The sequence below is a fragment of the Curcuma longa genome, chromosome 21 (genome assembly GCF_044706935.1).
Source record: "Curcuma longa cultivar G26 ecotype Majalengka, Jawa Barat chromosome 21, ITB_CL_G26_1.1, whole genome shotgun sequence".
NCBI classification, from domain to species: Eukaryota; Viridiplantae; Streptophyta; class Magnoliopsida; order Zingiberales; family Zingiberaceae; genus Curcuma; species Curcuma longa.
In genome coordinates, this window is record NC_133881.1 from 12,474,214 (window position 1) to 12,494,640 (window position 20,427).

The 20,427-nt window shown below is 39.7% G+C and overlaps 2 protein-coding genes and 1 pseudogene across 2 annotated transcripts; 1 reads left to right on the plus strand and 2 right to left on the minus strand.

Moving 5' to 3' along the window:
* Positions 1–1,053: 1,053 nt before the first annotated feature.
* On the minus strand, positions 1,054–2,815 carry LOC141814440 (UDP-glycosyltransferase 73E1-like). The gene is given in 2 exon segments (XM_074702401.1): positions 1,054–1,931; positions 1,934–2,815. Coding segments are annotated over 2 exon segments (1,620 nt in total). The 5' UTR covers positions 2,775–2,815; the 3' UTR covers positions 1,054–1,152.
* A 3,787-nt stretch (positions 2,816–6,602) lies between these two features.
* On the plus strand, positions 6,603–9,619 carry LOC141815197 (putative sulfate transporter 3.4; annotated as a pseudogene).
* An 86-nt stretch (positions 9,620–9,705) lies between these two features.
* Positions 9,706–13,200, minus strand: LOC141814439 (uncharacterized). The gene is made up of 2 exons (XM_074702400.1): positions 10,260–13,200; positions 9,706–10,182 (listed from the first exon to the last, which is right to left on the minus strand). The coding sequence occupies exons 1-2, from the start codon at positions 13,198–13,200 to the stop codon at positions 9,821–9,823; spliced, it is 3,303 nt and encodes a 1,100-aa protein (XP_074558501.1). The 3' UTR covers positions 9,706–9,820.
* Between the last annotated feature and the right edge of the window lie 7,227 nt (positions 13,201–20,427).

Consider the following 20,427-nt stretch of genomic DNA (forward strand, 5'->3'; position numbering starts at 1 on the left):
AGGTTAGATTGGCTCAGTTGGTCGAGACTATATGCTATGTGGCTATGTTAAGTCCTGGATCATGCTACACAACTCTTGTATTGATCGGGTCATGCCACATGACCCTCATCGTCTCCACTGCATCACTAACATCCCCTTCAAATCTAGTCAAAGGAGGGCGTAGCCAATTGATTAGACAGTTGGTACATGAGTAGTTGACGGTGAGGTGGGCCCCTCAAGGTAGACCTGGAAGGAAGAGACATAATTCATATAAAAATGAAATAAATGCAATCAAACTTGGTATGAAGATGCAAATGAAAACTCTCAAAGTCGAGATAAGTAAGTGATGATTTGGCTCTTGAAGAGAAGAGAAATGATGTCGATGAACAGAAGAAATATCAATGGATGTTTCTGTCCCTGATAGAGATTAAATGCCTTTATCCGAGATCAAGAAAATTCTGTCGAAGGATGTCTGTCTGAGACAGGGAGTTGTCTGAAGGATGCCTCTGTCCCTAATAAAGGGATTGGACATCTTGATTTGAGGCTAAAGGACTTGTATCGATGGATGTCTGTTTGAGATAGGGAGTTGTTTGAAGGACATCTCTGTCCGAGACAAAGATTGGATGCCTTAGTAGAACTTTTGTCAATGGAAGCCTTTGTCTATGATAGAGAGAAATGATGACTATCCGTCCAGGTGGAAAATACTTTAATTTGCAAATAACTCTAGTAGGGAGAGATACAAATATTTGAAAATTTCCAATGATCAAAGTAAATGTTAGATTGATAATTCTCATAATTAAGTGAAGATTTCCGATGATCAAAGTAATGTAATGTTAGATTGATAATTCTCATAAGTCTAGAATTAGTAAAAAATAATATAAAAAGCTTATAAAATGAATTTAAGGAAGAATTGGTTATCTGGAGATGTGGAGATCCATTCCCAAGATCAGCGGAGGCTGATGGAGTGATGGTCTTTTGAGGACTGATGCAGCAAATCTGCCAGACATGATCATGCGACCACTGCAATGCGAGAGCTAATTCCAGAACTCGGATGACAGTGGATATAGTTTAATTTAAGCTCGAATTAACTTTTTTCATTACTTGAACAACATACAGGTTAATTCGGCCCTAGATATATAATATTTGTCTTGAAAGAACAAATATGATTCTGTTTCAAACACTTGATGAAAACTCTGCTTGTAGAGGTTCGAACTCCTCCCCGAGCTCTAGAACATGTTGAATCATGAGATTCGACTCCTCGTACGAAGAACCTCCTTCCTCCATTGCCTTCCTGGCCTTCTCACCCAGTTCCCTCGCTCTCTTCCTCCTCTCCTCTCCTTCCTCCCCTCCGTCCATCAACTCCTTCACCGCCTTCTCCACGTCCTCCCAGCCGATCAGACCATGGCTGAGATGAGAGATGAAGACGGTCTTGGTATTGGGCTTGAGCGCCACGCCGATCCCCAGCACATTCACCACCAGCTTCTCGTTGAGGAACTGGTCCCAGAAGTGTGGCCACGTGATCATCGGCACGCCGGCTGCCACCGCCTCCAGTGTCGAGTTCCAACCGCCGTGCGTCATGAACCCTCCCACCGAAGGGTGCGATAAGATGATCACCTGCGGCACCCACCCCCTCGTCGTCAGACCACGAGCCCGTGTCCTCTCCTCAAACAGGGATAGCCACGCCTCCACCTCCGACGTCTCCTCCTGCTTCACAACCCAGAGGAATGGCCTGTTCGATGCCTCCAGGCCGAGCCCCACCGCCTGCAGATGCGACGGGCTGTTCCTCACCAGGCTCCCGAAGTTGACGTACACCACCGACCCGGGTTCGTTGGCGTCCAGCCATCTCAAGATGCGGTCGGTCACGTCGGTCGCCGCCCGGTTCCCTCTCGATAGCTTGTCCTCTGCGTCCTTGTAACAGAGGGCAAAGGGGCCGACGGGCCAAACCTTCTTCCGACCACCTTCTCGTAGCCATCGAGATACGACGACTCCAATTCACGGAAGGTATTGATCAAAAAGCCATGGGCAGAGGATTGATCCTCTACCCACTGCTCGCGATACCTATTGAACCCTGGGAGGTCGAAGAACCTCCTCGACTGGGCGCGCACCGTCTCTACTCGGTGAGGCAACTCGGGCACAAGGAGTGGCTCGAACGGTGACGGATCAGATTCCCCTGCGTGCTCCAGCTCGCTCACGAGGTGGCTGCAGAGGAGGTAGAAGCAGGAGGGCGACTCGAAGATCAAATGAGGGACTCGCAGCTCCCGAGCCACGTCGCCCGTCCACAGTATGCAGGAGTCGGAGACGAGGCAGCTCGGCTTGGGCCACCCCTCCTGCTGCTGGAGGTGTTGCAGCAGCGGCTCCCGCAGCATCCCGAGCGCCGTGAAAAAATTGTGGACGAGGTCGACGGAGGGGATGAGGTCGATGCTCTCGCATCCCTCCGGCAATCCGGCCTCTGCGCAGGGAAAGCGGATCTCGACGAGTCGGATCAGCGGTTCATCGCCGCCGGCGGCCTCGTTGGCGCGGTCAACAATGGGAGCGCAGCGGGCGGCGTTGGCAGGGGTGGTGACGACGGTGACGAGGGCGGCGCGGAGGGAGAGAACGCGGGCCAAGTCGATCATGGGGATCATGTGGCCTTGGGCGAGGAAGGGAATCAGAACGAAGTGAACGGGCTTCCGATTGCCGCCGCTCATGGTGAAAATCCCACTTGCCCTATGCTTCACGCTGCCTGCCTGGGAAGTGGGAAGTGATCTAGTGGATTCGAGGAGAGAAGCTGCGTGGCGGCGCTCCAAACCAATCATGCGGCGCCGGCCGACATTAAGATAAACATTTTGTGGAGGAAGAGAAGTGTGCAAACCACCTGTTTATCTAAATAAATCAAAAGATTGTCTATTGTAGCAGTGTGTACAATATAATATATAAAAATAAATAAATTTAATTTTAATAAAAAAATTATATAGAGTATTTTTATATAATTTTTTATTAGCTTAATTAAAATCATTAAAACTAGACTAAAATTATTTCAACATAGTTAATTTTACTATAGAATTATTATTATTATTATTATTTGACTATTGTACAATTGTGAGAACTAATTAGAAAATTTTTATGATAAATTTCATCATATTGAAATGATTTTAATAGAGATTGAGTAATTTTAAAGTAAAGAATTTTTTTATATAAAAATATTTTATATATAGATGTGCAACAATGTTAAATCTTTTCCCACAACTGTAAAATCTCGAAAGTAGAACAATAATTTCTTAAATATATTAAACGAATAGTAAATATCTAATAAATAATAAGTATACCGTAAATGATAAGGTAATCATCAATATACAATGCTTCAAAGTTTAGCTAAATAGCAAAATATATTGAGTCCAGTCAGCAGCATCTACGTGGCCCCACTCGGAGTTAGTCCTCTAATAGCAAAGCTGACCTCCCGACTTGTCAAACAGATCGACCTCCTAAATAGAGCTGATCTCCCGATCTACTAAGTAAAGATGACCTCCTGACCTCCTGACCTCCTGATTTGTTGTTGACTTTTTAACATGCAAAGGTACACGATAATTATTATATTGCGTGAAGGGATGATGAATCCTTTGAAAGAGGTGCATCCCTTTGGCTTCTCTTCATGAGGTACATCTTTTGAATTTCTCTAGATAAAAGAGGACTTTATCAATTGGTACTATCTAATCTCATCTACCATCATATACATTTACTCTTTTTTTACTCCGTTTTATCTTTTCTATTATATTCTTTTAGAGCTTCATGATGACTTAGACATTGAAGAGATTTCACTGGAGTAACTTCTGACGAGTCCTTTGACGTATGTTATTCTCTGTAGGATCGACTACGCCACATAATGAGAAGCAAGGGCGGAGCCACCCTATGCACTACCCGGGCTGTAGCCCGGGGGTCCAACAACATCGGAGAAGAAAAAATACTTGAATTTACCGGCAAAAGTAAGAAAAATTTGAAAGTATAAAGGAAGCAGCCCGAGTATTGCATGAACGTAGCCTACAATCCGAAATCAGCCAGGGTAAATCACCCAAGCTGGCTCCGCCATTGATGAGAAGAAAACAAGGAGAAGATTTCGATGTCATCACTCTTTTGTCAAAAATAGAAAACAAGGAGAAGCTTCTGCATAAGATAAAATCCGCCACCTCAGCGGTTCTATATGGTCGGCCCCCACAATCATTTGTGAGGAGGTAAATCAAGAAATTACAATTGACCACGACGGAGGAGGGTATTGTTTTGGCTTCGCCAAGATTTGAACCCTTGCCCTCTTCTACAACTCTGCTCCATCGTAACCAACTCAACTATGCTCCGGGGGCTGAAAACCCTTTCTATCGTCCTCTACTTGCAGACGCTGAAACATATTAAATGTCAGGAAGTTATAGAGGAGGAAATGCAATTTATTGCATGCTCTCTTGCTTCTCAACTCATCCTACAAAGTTTTCATATTGATAATTTTTTAATTTTAAGTTCATTTCTATTGATTTACTAATTGAAGACCTATATGTATGTTTATTTTTTCAGATTGATTCTTGAAATTTTTAAGTACTTATATCTTTTCCAAGTCTTAAATTTTGAGATCAATATTTACTCTTTCGACTCGAATATAATCGTAAATTAAGTATTTAACTCTCTCTGTCTCAGATAGAGGCGTCCTCTCATTCCTTTTATTTTGGACAAATGCGCCCACAGATAATTACCTCTTGACAAAAATATTTATTGACATTTCTATCTGTCAGGAACATTGGTGTCCATTGACATTTCCTTTTGTCAAGACGTATATTGTCATTTCATCTCTGCTCTTGCTCTGGGTGGAGTCATCATGTCTAAGTTTAATATTTCTATCTCATTTCTAATAAACTCATATTTATGTTTACTTTCTCCAATTCAATCGATTGACTCGTTGTATCTTTTTGACTTGTGAAAAGTTCAAAAAGGAACTAAGTCTTTTCGACTTGTAATTGTCTAGTCAAGATATATATCTCTTTCGACTAGACTTGGAGGGAGATTTGTGATGCCATTGGTATCTGGTTGGCTCCAAGTCAGCAGGATGCACCTACGTGGCCCACCTTGAGTTGTCGAGTTAGTTTGAGTTAGTCTTCCCGACCTGCTAGCAGAGCCGACCTATCGAGCAAAGCCGACCTCCCAATGTGCCGAGCAAAGTCGACCTCCCAACCTGCCAAGTAGAGCTGACCTCTCGACCACTTGACTTGTTGCTGGTCCAACCTCCTAGCAAACAAAGGGACACGACAATTATCATAACACGTGAAGGGATATGACAGCTACAATAGAATCCTTTAAGGAGGTGTGTCCCTTGGATTTCTCTCCATAAAATGCATCCCTTGGACTTCTCTTCATCTTTCCTAGCTTTTATAAGGTAAGGGGGACTCTCTCAAGGGGTATATGATCTAATTTTATCTATTATCATCTATTTTTACTCCATTCTTTACTCAATTTTATCTTTCTATTTACTCTTTTGGGGATTCATAATGACTTAAGCATTGGAGGGACTTCACAAGAGTAACTCTCAATGAGTCATTTGATGCGTATTATTTTTCGTAGGATCGACTACGTCATGCTATGCTATGAGAAGAAAATGAGAAATTTTTTTTGACATCATCACTCTTTGGTTCGAAATAGATTCTTATCGTCATATATATCATCGTGATGAGATTTTTGCTCGAAACATATATCATTTAAAAAGTCAAAGTATCTACTCTATCTTTTTTTTTTTTAGTTATCACTTAAATTACTCTCGTATTATAATAATGAGAATGTTTTGATAAAACTTTAAATGTATTTTAAGAAATCCATGTGCAGAGTTCTTTATCTGAATTAGTCCCAATTTATTAGGAACCAAGTCAAAACAAATTAAAGATGACCAGCCGCGAAAACACGAGAATTCTTCTCGACGTGTAATAAAGTGCACTCGTACGTAAAAAGTTGTGGTGGGAGAAGGAACGGCTTCCTTTGTCGCTTCCTCCTCGCCGCATTCCAAGGGATTTCTTCTCTTTTAATTTCCCAAAATCAAAATCCTCACGTATATATTCATTGATATATATATCACAGAGAATGGTTGAGGGCATCTATATCGATAGCGAATGGAAAGGAAGGGGTTTTTAATTAATACCAATGCCATCGCCTGGTAAATTAAACTTTTGCAGGAGACAAATATGAGGCGTTCTTCGTCGTGTTCAAGGTAGAACTGGAAGATGGCCATGCGTGCGTTAAAGAAAAGAGATCATGCTTGAAATTTGACAGGAGGTTGGTGGTATATTGTAGTTCTAAATCTAGTTTTTTAAAATTAAAAATATAGTGTATGAATGTTTTTTAAATGCATAGAACAAAAAGTTTTAGATGTTTTCATGTTGCAGTCCTCCTCCGTGAGATTATTAATGGAAGAGAGCTTCATAGAATTTGTCTCTGTGGTCTAACTTACTTACTATTTCATTTCACTTCTCACTTTATATATCTTATGGATCCAACTAAACATTAATCGAATTCGAGTGTGATAGAATGAACTTGATTAAAAGAAAGCCAACTCTAGTTCATGTCTTAACCAACTGGATTTAACCTTTCACAGATTTGCTTAAGTTTCTGCTCTTGTAAACATGGTAGGAAGTAGCAAAAGAGTAGATCCAGAGCTCCATTATCATGGACCTTGAAGCTTCAATATCCACTCCTATCTCAACCATGGAAGTCCACAAGGTAGCCGTGCAGAAAGAAAAGACCACCCTTGATACTCTTAAGCATTTTCTGGTTGAATTCTTCTTCCCGGACGACTCCATGCACAAGTTCAAGAACAAATCTTTCTTCATGAGGGTGGTTTTGGTTCTCCAATCTGTCTTCCCAATCTTGGAGTGGAGCCCTCATTACAACCTGAATCTACTGAAGTCTGATGTCATCTCAGGGATCACCATTGCTAGTTTGGCCATCCCACAAGTATGATCAGAAAACAAACTCATCTAAATATAGGATCTTGAATTATGTTTAGAAGATAAAACTTCAACTAAATAATGTTGAACAGGAATGTGGAAGGAAGATGCTTACTATCTTGTGTTTGTCTTGAGACAGGGAATTAGCTATGCTAAGCTTGCAGGCTTGCCTCCACTTCTTGGCCTTTGTAAGTTGATATGCTGAACTTATTCTCAAAGTTTCTGAAAACTCATACTGAATTGGGTTTCACAGATTCTAGTTTTGTGCCACCACTGGTATACGTGGTGTTCGGAAGCTCGAGAGATTTGGCGATTGGTCCAGTGTCAATTGCATCTTTAGTGATGGGATCCATGCTTCAAGAACTGGCCTTGGTTAAAGAAGACCCTTCCTTGTATCTTCAAGTAGCTTACACTGCTACCTTCTTTGCTGGTGCATTGCAAGCCAGCTTAGGCTTTCTGAGGTAAAAATTTTCACCTAATACTGAAGCAACAAGGATTGTAAGGATTTGATGGTGGCTTCTTGGTTCTTTATAGGTTAGGATTCATATTAGATTTTCTATCGAAACCAACACTGATTGGATACATGGGTGGTGCCGCTGTGATAGTTTCTCTTCAGCAGCTCAGAGGACTGCTTGGACTAGATCATTTTAGTAACCAGATGGGGATCATTCCTGTCATGCAGTCTGTTGTTGTGAATTTAAAAGAGGTAAAGAGATCTCTTCATGTTAGAGAAGAAAATGATTGCAAGAATTCATTAGCTAACACATTAACCTTTTAGTGGAAATGGCAAGCACTTGTGATGGGAGTCACATTCCTGCTCTTTCTGCTAGTCGCAAGGCATATAGTAAGCTCTTAATCCATCGTTGTTTTATAACATTCAGATTAAAATAGTTTTATGAAATTTGAAGTCGAGCTGAATTTGTTTAACAGAGCTCTAGAAGGCCCAATCTCTTCTGGGTATCAGCTGCTGCTCCTTTAACCTCAGTGATCATCTCGACAATCATTTCGACCATCTTCAAAACCTCACATCATGGCATTAGTACAGTACGGTTCTTCTTCGTCTCGTAACATATGATTTCCTTTGCTGTTGCTTCTGAAGCCAAAATTTTATTTATTCATCTGAGCATTCTTATTGTTCTCACTTGCTGATATCAAACAGATTGGGCATTTGAAGGAAGGAGTGAACCCCCCTTCAATGGACATGCTAAACTTCAAAGGTCCCTACTTAGGCCTTGCTGTTAAAACTGGAACAATCTCAGGAATCTTGGCTCTCACAGTGTGATGCTAAACCTTTACACTTATTTGAATACCATAAAAATAATCCACTCAAATAACAAGCACAGATTCACTAAATATTACAGGAAGGCATGGCAGTGGGCAGAACATTTGCTTCTAGGAAAAACTATCACTTCGATGGCAACCAAGAGATGATGGCCATAGGATTTACCAACATGGCAGGATCATGCACTTCTTGTTTCGTGACGTCTGGTAGAGATCGATTGATTTAAACGGGTTTTGTTGCATAAGCTTTGATTAAGTTTCAATTGTACATGTAAAACTCCAGGCTCGTTCTCTAGATCAGCTGTGAACTGCAATGCTGGGTGTAAGACAGCAGTTTCAAACATAATAATGGCAATCGTGGTGCTCCTCACGCTGCTATTTATGATGCCCCTCTTCTACAATACTCCTAATGTCATCTTGTCGGCGATCATCATAACAGCAGTCATTGGGCTAATCGACATCCAAGCTGCGGTTAAGTTGTGGAAGGTGGACATGTTCGATTTCCTAGCTTGCATGGCTGCTTTCTTCGGGGTTCTTCTTATCTCAGTGCCTATGGGGCTCGCAATTGCAGTAAGTGGTCTGTGATGCAACTACAATCTAAGAACTAGTTTCTCTCTCAGACTGCTTTCTTATGGTTCAGGTGGGCATATCTTTGTTCAAAATCTTGATTAATGTCACTCGGCCGAACATAGTGATCATGGGGAATGTCCAAGGAACTAAGTGCTATCGCAGCATATCGCAATACGAGGAAGTCACAAGGGTTCCTTCAGTTCTGATCATCGGTATCGAGTCTCCTATATATTTCACCAACTCCATTTATGTTCAGGAAAGGTAAGATTGCAAGAGTTAGCTTCCATACTCAGACAACCAAAAAAGGCACATGAACTTTGAATTGTTGTTTGTAGGGTCTTGAGATGGGTCAGGGAAGAGGAGGAGAGGGTCTTTGTGCTGAAGAAGGCCCCCCTTAGATGCATTGTTTTGGACATGTCTGGTAAGGAAAATATATTCGATTAAGCAACTAGAAGCGTACGTAGCACACCATAAAAATGGAGGACACTGACAAGTAATGAGCTGCAAAACTCTTGCAGCAGTGGCAACGATAGATACAAGTGGCTTGGCAGCACTCTTAGAGTTGAAGAAGAAACTTGAGGATAAAGATCTCGAGGTAATGCACTCTATATTTACTCAACTCAATTTCGAGAAACCATTGTCGTCAGAGTTATAGATTATACTGTTTTTGCTCAAAACTGCAGCTTGTTTTGGCTAATCCTGTTGGAGAAGTGACAAAGAAGTTGGCTAGATCGAAGACACTGGAGAGTTTTGGCCCGGATCGCATCTTTATGACAGTGAGCGAAGCCATTGCTGGAACTCTTATTAAGTTTGAGCAAGATAGCAGTCCATTGAACCCATAATTTAGGCTTAGCTTCCATGGCAACCATCTGTTTGCAATTTGTAACTAGCAATGGCAGGCTTAGATGGGTTGTTTCTGATCTTATCTTGTTGTAAATGCATATGGAGGACTCATGTCTTCATGTTCTCTGATGAATGCATAATTTACAGGGGGAAACAGTAAAGATTGATCAATCCAAGTTTGCACTTTCGATTGCAAACTTTTATTGGCTTGTATTATCGCAACCCAAGTATGCAGTTTCGATTGCGGCCATCTTGGTAGTGACAGTCTTCATGTCCATCCTTGCATCAGGTGTTTCCCTTGAGCATGATAGGCCAATCTCAAGCATGGAGGTTAGACACACTTCAGTTTTGTCCTTCTTGCTGTCATCTCCCTCAGTCAACAATATTACAGGATCAACAATTTCAGCTACATTTTGAAAGAACTCCTCCACAAAACTTCGAAGCGATCGACCATCATAGAACATGTTATCTGTAGGTCTCTTCCCAGTCACCATTTCCAGCAGAAGTATGCCATAGCTGTACACGTCTCCATGCGTGGAGACCTTTCCTCCTATGCCATACTCTGCCATGAAAAATCAAGCATATATTATCTCGTAAGCAAAAGAGAAATTAAAAGAAAGTACTTAATTATATGTATACCTGGAGGTATGTATCCGATGGATCCTTTTACTGCGATGGAGTAACTCGGGTCTCCCGTCGTCGTCGCTGAGGACGCTCCATGGATGAACTTTGTCAAGCCAAAGTCGCCCAACTTAGCGCGCATGTCGTAGTCAAGCAGAATGTTGCTTGGCTTCACATCACAGTGGACAATTGGAGTCTGGCCATGGTGATGGTGGAGATACTCTAGTGCAGAGGCAATATCAATCGCTATTTTCAATCTTTGCTCGAGGCATAAATACTTCTCGTCACAGCTTGAGGGATGCTTTGGGTGCAGCCAATCTTCAAGACTGCAGTTCGGAACGAATTCTAACACCAGAGCTTTGAAATCATTGCCTCTATGGTCAATGCTAGAGCAGCAAGTGAGGATCTTAACTAGATTTCGGTGTCTTATACTTTTGAGAGCCTCACATTCTGCCATGTAACTCTTTAGAGCCCCTCTCTCTGCAAGGTTCAGTACCTTAACAGCAACGGGGTTCTGATAGCCATCGAGATTTCCTTTGTACACTGAACTGAAATTGCCAGTGCCGATCAGGTTGACAGAAGAAAACCCATCGGTTGCTTTATGTAGCTCTAAATAGGAAACCATTCTAAATTGATCCCTTGAGGAAGAAAGCCTCGGTAATCTCTGGCTCGAAACCTTCTTTCTCAAGGTAATGATGGCGGCGAGGAGAATGAAACAGAGAGTAGAACTGAGAATTGTGAGCACAACGATTCGTGGAGTATTGAAAAATTTCCCATCTTTGGAAGAATGCACGAGGCATGATGGAAGTTGCAAGGCTGGAGCACCTCCACAAAGTCTAGAATTGCCATTCACGAACGTTTCGCTTGTGTTTGCGAATACGCCTTCTGTTGGGACAGGACCCTCAAAATCATTGAAAGAGATATTGAGATATTGGAGACTTCCGATCTCTGCAAAGAACTCTGGAATTTGGCCAGAAAATTTGTTACGTGAAATATCAAGCCTTTGGAGGGATGTCAAGTTTCTCAATTGCGAAGGTATGGCGCCTTGGAAGGAGTTACCTTCCATGTAAAGGCTATTCAAGGTCTCACAGTCACCAAGGGTAACAGGAAGTTCGCCAGAGAGATTGTTCTCAGAAATAGCTAATAGGGCAAGAAGATTCAACTGGCCTACTTCGCTTGGAATTGGTCCAGTAAAATAATTGTGAGACAAATCAAGAACCTTCGTTAGAGAAGAAATTTTGACCAATTCATTAGGAATGGTGCCATTTAGCCGATTAAAGGAAACGTTTAGCTCGTTCAGCTGATTGAAAGCTGAAAAGCTTGACGGAATGTTCCCGTGAAGATCATTGTCCCCCAATTGGAGGACTTCTAGCCGAGTGAGGTTCCCTAAGGATTCAGGAATGTGGCCGGAAAGCCTGTTTCTGAACAAATATAATCGAGTCAAGTTGGGAAGGCCTGCAATTGTGCTAGGAATGGAACCGGTTATAAAGTTATCGCTGAGATCAAGAGACAGCAGGCCCTGAAGCTTTCCAATCTCCGGTGGAATTGCTCCTGATATTTGGAGCTCATTCATGCCCAACCACTCGAGCCGTGAAGAGAGGTTTCCAACGGAAGCAGGAAAATTCCCGGCAAGATAATTTTGGTAGAGAAACAATTTATTGAGATTTGTGCAGTTAGCCAAAGAACTGAAGAAATCCCAATCCTTCGCCTCCAAGCGATTAGCCGCCAGGCCGAGCGAGACAAGATTGTTAATATGACCCAGATTTGAAGGAATAACTCCTGAGAAACTGTTGTCAGAAAGATCGAGGAATTGGAGCTGAGAGGCATTGGATAATGACTGGGGAATGGACCCTTGAAGATCATTACAAGACACGGAGAGGTATTGAAGCTCAGGAAGGACCTGAAACATATTAGGAGGAATAGTTCCCACAAGATGGTTCATGGCCAGGCTCAGAGTAGTGAGGGATGATAGATTAAACAGAGACAAAGGGATGACACCTGATAAACGGTTAGCGGAAAGTTCAAGAATTTCTAATCTTGTGAGCTGGCCTAGGCTTTCTGGTATGTTCCCCTCCAAATTATTTTTTCTTACGTAAACATTAGTAAGATTCATGCAGTTTCCGAGCGAAGGAGGTATGTGTCCTACTAGGTGGTTGCTAGAGAGGTAGAGAAGAGTGAGAGAGGTGAGGTTTCCAAGAGATTGTGGAATTTGCCCTGTGAGACTGTTATTGGACAGCATGATACTGGTGACATGAGAGGATGAACTGTTGCTCCCAAACGCAGGAATGGAGCCTGAGAGATTGTTGTTGCTGAGGGAGAACCACAAGAGTTCCGGAAGCAATTGGTATTCGTCGGGGATTTCTCCGGTGAGGAGGTTGTTGCTGAAGTCGATGATGCGGAGCCTCGAGCATCGGGCCATGCTCGACGGGAGGCTCCCTTGGAGCTTGTTGCTGCCGATGCTGATGGTGTGGAGTCTGGAGCATTGCGATAAAGTGTCGGGAATTGCACCCTCGAGAGCGTTGGAGTCGAGGTTGAGGTATCGCAGGTGAGGCAAGTCGCCGAGCTCACGCGGAATGCTTCCATTGAGTTGATTGTTTGGCAAGTGAAGGACTCTGAGGAAAGTGAGGCCGGCGATAGCCGGAGATATCATGCCAGATAGGCCAAGGGACTCTAGTCTCACGGCTGTTACGGCTCTCCGGCCTTCAGGCTGGCAAGCGATGCCATGCCAATTGCACACGTTCATGGTGTTATTCACGTTCCATGACGATAAGGTGTAGTGGGGATCAAATAACAGGGATTTGAAGGCTAGTAGAGCCGTGGCATCGCCGGCGCCGGCGGACGTCGAGTTGGATGGGGATGAGGGTGAAGCAAGGTAGAATTGGTAGGTGGAGGCGGCAATGTAGGCTAGCAGGATTCTTTGAAGAAGAAAGAGTGGAGTTAGGTTCACAAGAGAGTCCATTTATAATTGCTACAAACAAACTGTGTGTGCAATTGTGCTGTGTGAACTAGCCTTCTAAGTGACTAATTTATATAAACTGTCTGTGCAATTGTGCAGGGGACTAGTGAATTCCACTTCTTCTTTTTTATTTTTTTTATTGAAGGACAGGACAATGACCTGAATAAATGACATAATTTTGCCGTGTAACATATTCCATTTTGATAGGACATTGACTTAATAAAGCGATATAATGTTCCACATTCAACTTACGGCATTTTGACAGTGACATTGACTTAGTAAACGACATAATTTTTCAATATACAACTATGTCTTTCCACATAGAACATTTTGACATTACATTGACTTAATAAATGATACCCCGTTAAACATATGATACTTTGACACGACATCCTGTTCAACATATGATACTTTGACTATACATTGACTCGAGCAAACAGTATAATTTTTCAATATACAACTATGCAATAGTTGGACTACAATTGTAATTTTTCAATATACAACTATCCCGTTCAACGTACATATGATATTTTGGCCGGATATTCACTTGAGTAAACGATATAATTAATTTTCCAACATACAATTATCGTTCAACAACTATGCCGTTCCATATGGGGCATTTTGACATGACATTGACTTAGTAAACGACACCCCGTTCAACATATGATACTTTGACACGGCACCCTGTTCAACATATGATACTTTGATTGGAATTGACTCGAGCAAACAGTGTAATTTTTCAACATACAACTATGCAATAATTAGATTATAATTGTAATTTTTCAATATACAACTATGTCGTTCAACGTACATATGACATTTTGACAGGATATTCACTTGAGTAAACGATTTAATTAATTTTCCAACATACAATTATGTCGTTCAACAACTATGCCGTTCCACATGGGGCATTTTGACATGACATTGACTTAGTAAATGACACCCCGTTCAATATATGATACTTTGACTGGACATTGACTCGAGCAAATTAAACAATGTAATTTTTTAACATACAACTATACAATAGTTGGACTACAATTGACCCCAAGGGCATGGCGCATTGGCAAAGGATAGGGCTACAATTGTTGTAAGGGTTCGAGAACCATCGTAGCTACAATTAGCAAAGGATAATGACAATTGTAAGTTGGGACTACAATTGTAAGATTTTTGAATACTTGAGTTAGCAAAAAAGGAAAAAAAATAATAGAACCATGTATTTAATTATGACATATATCAATAGCTAATAGCTGCCCGTGTGAGTTCTTTTCTAGAGTTGTCAAATTTTTTAATAATATTATTGAAAGTATTCAATTTTTTTACTTTTCACTTTATTAATATAGGTAAATAAATAAATATTGTGATTAATATTTTTTTAAAAATATAATGATATTTCAATTCAGAGATGGAGCCAAGAATTTCATATTAGAGAAGTAAAAGATATATACGTATTGAATAGTAGAATAGTGTCATGGATCTTGTCCAAGTGCCGTATGTTGAATGGCATAGCTGTATGTTGGAAAATGAAAAGTCAATTTTCTGTCTTATATATATCTATATAGAATCCAAATGCAATAGTTGGACCACAATACAGAAAAAAAAATTAGAGACATATACATTTGATGACTTCCTCCTACTTTATATATATATCATTTGTCTCTATTTCCCTAGAAAAATGATATGTAGGATTTACTTAGTCAATTCCAAAATGGTAAAGTTTACTTATTATTTTTCTATTTTTATTTTCATCTTCCAAAATTGAGTAGGTGGATATAGAAAAGGTAAATAGTGCCAAGCACAATGCCTGACTTCACAAATACATGACTTGGTCATTATATTAAACATCCAACAACAGTTGGACTATGCTTTGACTTTAGGAGTCATCATGTCTAATCAAGGATAAAAAACAATCAATAGCTAACCACTACAAGAAAATTGTCATATACCCACGGTAAACTTTAGCTACGCATATACAAACTGTAGGTAAAAGTAACATATAGCCACAGATATATAATACCGTCACTATAAGTTATAGGGACAGATATCAATACTGTGGCTATTGGATATCTATACCTACACTTATATTTTACCGTCACTATAAGTATTTTTTATTGTGGGTATAAGTAACATATACCTATACTTATAATTTACCGTCACTATAAGTTTTATTATTATTATAAATAATTTTAATGATATTTATCAAAATAAATTATTTTAAATATTAAAATAGCATATTAAATTATTTATGATGATAAATTTTATTAATGAAAAATTAAATCATAATATAAAAATATTAAGTGCAACCTATTTTAATTATTGATATATTTAAATTTTTAAATAAAATATTAATATTTTTTTAATGCATCACACTCTTATCTATACCTATATTTTTTAATATATTTCGTTGCCCTAACCAATTTCACTGTGCCGATTCTCTAAACACCTTTCACCGCCACTGTCGCCGCCGCCATTCTCTAATCCTTCGTGATTCGCCGCTGCCCTTCGCCGTTTGCCGTTCGCCGTTCGCTGCTCCTCTTCGCCGTTCGCCGCTCCCTTTCGCCGGTTGCTCGCTCATCTCGACGGCTATCCATCCGCGATGTTCTGCTCATCCTTGTGCTCGCCTTCGCCGCTCGATCCTCCATATAAAGGTTACTTGGATACTGTACGTACTATCTTATTTATATTTTAAGGATGAAAATTTTAATCGTTCAACTACAATTATAAATATTTTATCTTTGTATAATCGTTCAAAGTGGATACTGTACTATCTTATTTATATTTTAAGGATGAAAATTTTATTCCAAGGTTGGACATTTTAAATTCCAGACCTTTTAAATCGAGCCTATAAGTTTCTACTGAACCTTACAATTCAAGATGCAAAAATTCACCACAGTGATTCACAATTCCAATTTTGATTCAAGAGTGAGTATTTGCTTGTTACTTGGATGGATAAATACGAGCAATCACATAATTTAGGTTTTTATAATTGTTTTAAACATCAAAATAGCCCCTGGCGTAGCTAATTTTCTATTTTGAGCACCCCATAGAGCAATTTAATTGGTTGGGTTATATATTACGTACTGGAGCTGAATGCTAATGCCAGTATTAACATTTGCTGCTAACAAATTCTCTCTTGTGTGCCTGTTGCAGAGGAATCCTTGCAGCTGTGGATGTCATCGGTGATCATCTGATAGTTGGGGTCAGTTCCAAACTATTCTGAAGATCCTCTCACAGTATTATTTACCTTTGAATGATATTGTTTTAGCATTCAAACACAAAGCAGTTTGAGAAAAACAGTCCTACACCAAGCCACTATTCATTTAGGGTTGTTATACCATAGAATTGACTAATACTCAATTTTACTCTGCCCATATCTATGTTGAGCTGGTTTGTCTTTATATTTGTGTAGATTCTGTGATTGTTTTTTACGTGATAGTCAAAAACACAAACTGAGAGAATGCAGGATCATAAAATCCAATTCTGTCCATATCCAAAACATGACTTCTGTATATATATATATATATATATTATTCTAACCCAAAGCTCTTCCATTTTCTTGTAGATCTTCTACTTCATTGGTTTTGGAATGTTTGGCCTAGAATTATTAGTCAGCCTCTGGGTCCTTCAGGTAATCCTCAACCTTCATCATATTTGTTACCAGAAAAAAGTTTGTTCTCTGTTTCAACAGAAATTATACGTTGTGGTGAATAGTGCCTATGAAATGAGTGCCTTATGTTTCTATATGAAAAAACTCACCTAGATTTACTCTTTCGGATCTGATACTGACACTGTTAGTGATGATCCACTGCGTGGCAATTCTAATTCCCAGTTCTTCAAATTGAATCAGAACAAAAGTCTGGTTCTATCTGAGTTTCTCTATCTATCTATCTATCTAACAGAAGTAGTTTACTTTCCAATTCTGGGATTAACATGTTGAAGATTCAGAGATTCTAGAAGAAGAAAAAAAACAATTTCTTCCCTCATTAAAGCCTTCTGGGACATTTTTTTTTGCAGAAAGTATTCAGGTACTTCCGAGGGACTGGTAAAACTGCAGAGATGAAGCGGGACACAGCATGCAGTGCTATGCCAGCAGCAATATGATCGACAGGCTTCGAGATCACGTGTGAGAACTATATTTATTTTCTGCTCATCCTTGTGTTCACACATGGGTTCAATTCACAACTAATTTGTTTGCTTAGGGTCCACTACGGCTTCTTGCTGAGGAGGGTAAATCTAAGTGTTCATGGGTGAGTCTTGATGACCTAACAAATTGCTTGATCCAAGGTACATTCTTGATTTAACTTAAGAGTATTCAAACCATCTTCCCTTATAATTATAGTTTTCTTTTTTTATATAAGAAATCAAGTGACTATACAACATGTATGTTTATTGTAGTGGAATTGTAGAAATTAAATTTCTGGATGTTTGCTGTATAGATTTTGGTTGCAACTTGCAAGTTCTCCATTCTATCATCTTATCACCCAAAAGAGAATTCTATATTTATATGATTAACACAACTTGGAAAAGCATTTGTCTTGTTTGCTAATATGGAGACACTTTAAGTTGGTTGATTATATAATATTTTGATTTTATTTTTTGAAAGACTAAGCTGCTGATGTTATTGTAAGATTTCATTATATATGTTTTGCCTGAACATCTATAATTATTTTGTTGATTTTTTACTTTGTTGTATATATGTCACACTCTTACAATTATGACTTCTTTTTATATAAATGGTGTTTCAGGATGAAATTAAAAAGCACGTATCTGAGGGTGAGACATCACAAGTATCTCAAAGCAAACAAGGTTCCACATTTTGGAAGGATGACTTGCTTGCAAAAGTACAAGGATTTGAAAATGAAAAGAGAGGACTTGTGCGCTGTTTGTACTTTATGGGAGCATAACATGTTATGTACTTTTTTAGATTTTATGGTTCCGTTTGTTTGTAATATTGATACATATTTACTTTTAATATAATTAGAGTCTTTTTTTAAGATGATTGTTATTCTTATGTAAATTTAAATATATAAATTGAATTTTAAATTTTAATTTTCTATAATAAAATTGTGGTTATAATTTATATGCACAGAAAAAAATGGCATGTGGCTATAAGTTATACCCACGGAAAAAAGGCTGTAAGTAATTATCTAGTCATTATTTGTGACGGTTTTTGGTTCTGTCACTAAAACCTATAGTGACGCAATGAAATCCGTAGGTATAATTCGAGGCCTTTTCTGACGGTAATGGATACTGTCACTATATGTTATACCCACGGTAAAAAAACCGTAGGTAAAGGCATATTAAAAATGACGGGTATAGACGTCCGTGGGTATAGGTTTTTGAGGTCTATACCCACGGTTTGCATGCTTTCACCTACGGGTTTTTACCGTGGGTATATGGCAATTTTCTTGTAGTGGAAGCTTAGTAGCAGGTTAGAGTTCATCATCCTCGTCCTTCATTGCTCATGGATATCACCTTGACCGTCAATCTATAAGTCAAGTAGCCGAAAACTCGTTTGGAAGACAATCTCAACAAGAACAAAATATATATATATATATATATATATATATATATATAGACATCCATGAACATCACAACAAGAACACTAAATTCTAAATATTAAAAAATAAATATTTTATTTTTTTATATGATGCTTGCTTACAATTATGAGATCCATGTGTTCCACAATTATATATTAATTTTTTTATATGGACTCGAGGATGTCAACATCTCGGGATCCAATTACAAGACTTCCTTTTTTTTCCCATCATGAAAACTAACTCTTCATTATTACTTCTTTTTGGTGGCAGACAAGCCAACGAGGATGTATCATATTCCAACCCATCGAGCAGACTCAGATTGCGTGCCTATAATAATATTATTGAAAGGATTTTCTCCCATTTTTTCCATAAAATCTTTATTTTCAGAATCAAGATATATTGATTTCTTTCACATCTTTTCCACGTCAAGATCCGAATAGCCTTTTAAATCTATTCCACTTCAGGAAATCAAATCTATATATAGATCTACTCCAATGAAACAAGAACAATATATTAAAATCCTATAACTAAATAGATTTTACTTCAATTATGAAAAAAAAATACATGAAAATGTTTAAAAATTATTGAACATGTAACTAGTTAGGTAAAACAAAAAACAATGCAAAAATATTTATAAATATTATATTTTAGTCTAATTATTTTAAGTCAGGTGAGATCGAATGTTTGGCTTATCTATTAAGGATCCCATTCCCAAGCCAGAGAAACAAAACAGTAAAGAGAAAGGGAGCTCGCCGAACACACTAATTTGAATGAGGTGTGCCCAGTTCGATTTCAATTAAAGTGTGTGCATGCAGCAACAGCAGGAGCAGGAACAATCAATCGAGTGGATCCCATGCATCTTGTTTCGGCTTTAAGGCTCCTAAGCTTTTTAGCAACCCACAGCAGAGTTGCAACGCATGTGGTGCTGAATCCCAAACGCGAAAGGTGTCCTACGCTTGCTAATTTTCCTATCATCTTTCCATGCATCTCTCCATTACATCCCATGGCTTTTGCCAGTGAGTCTTCCTTTGATTCTTGGAGCAGCGCATGGTTGTTGGGGCGTCAAGATTGGATGGTAATTGGTAACAAAGTAAAGCGATCTGTACGCCATCAATGTAGGAGCAGCAGCGAGGTAGAGGCAGAGGCATGTGGAGACTCGAAATCTAGCTGTAGTTGCATTGTTTGAGCTTGAAATGTAGGGAGAGCTGCAGTTCAAGGGCCCGCCTGTGTTGCCCTCCATCTGTTCGAGAGAATTACCCCCCGCCATAACAAATGTTACCGGCGATGGATTTTTGACCTCACTTGGATTCGTTTGTACTTGTTATTATCCGGAGGAACAGAAGCATCACGTCTTCCTACTTCTTTCTCTGTTAACTTTCGTAAAAGTACTTTGCTAGCAATGCTAGTACGTTCATTGGGAAGGGAGAAGGCTAAATCCCAGATTTAGATCGAGGGGAATCTGCAACTCCCTCACGCAAAAGACAAGTACTCGATTTAACAACTCTGTTTTAACTTTTACTGCAGGTTGCCCTTGTCCCTCGCCCTCGATCAATTAATTTAATTAAAAGCCCAACTCGGCGGCCGGCGTCGCGCGGCACCGCCTCCGTTCCACCTGGCGGCGCTTTCATTTATTTACCACGATGGTGGCTTTGCAGGCGAGGAGCCCTGCAAAGCCACTGCTTTTTGGAGGCTG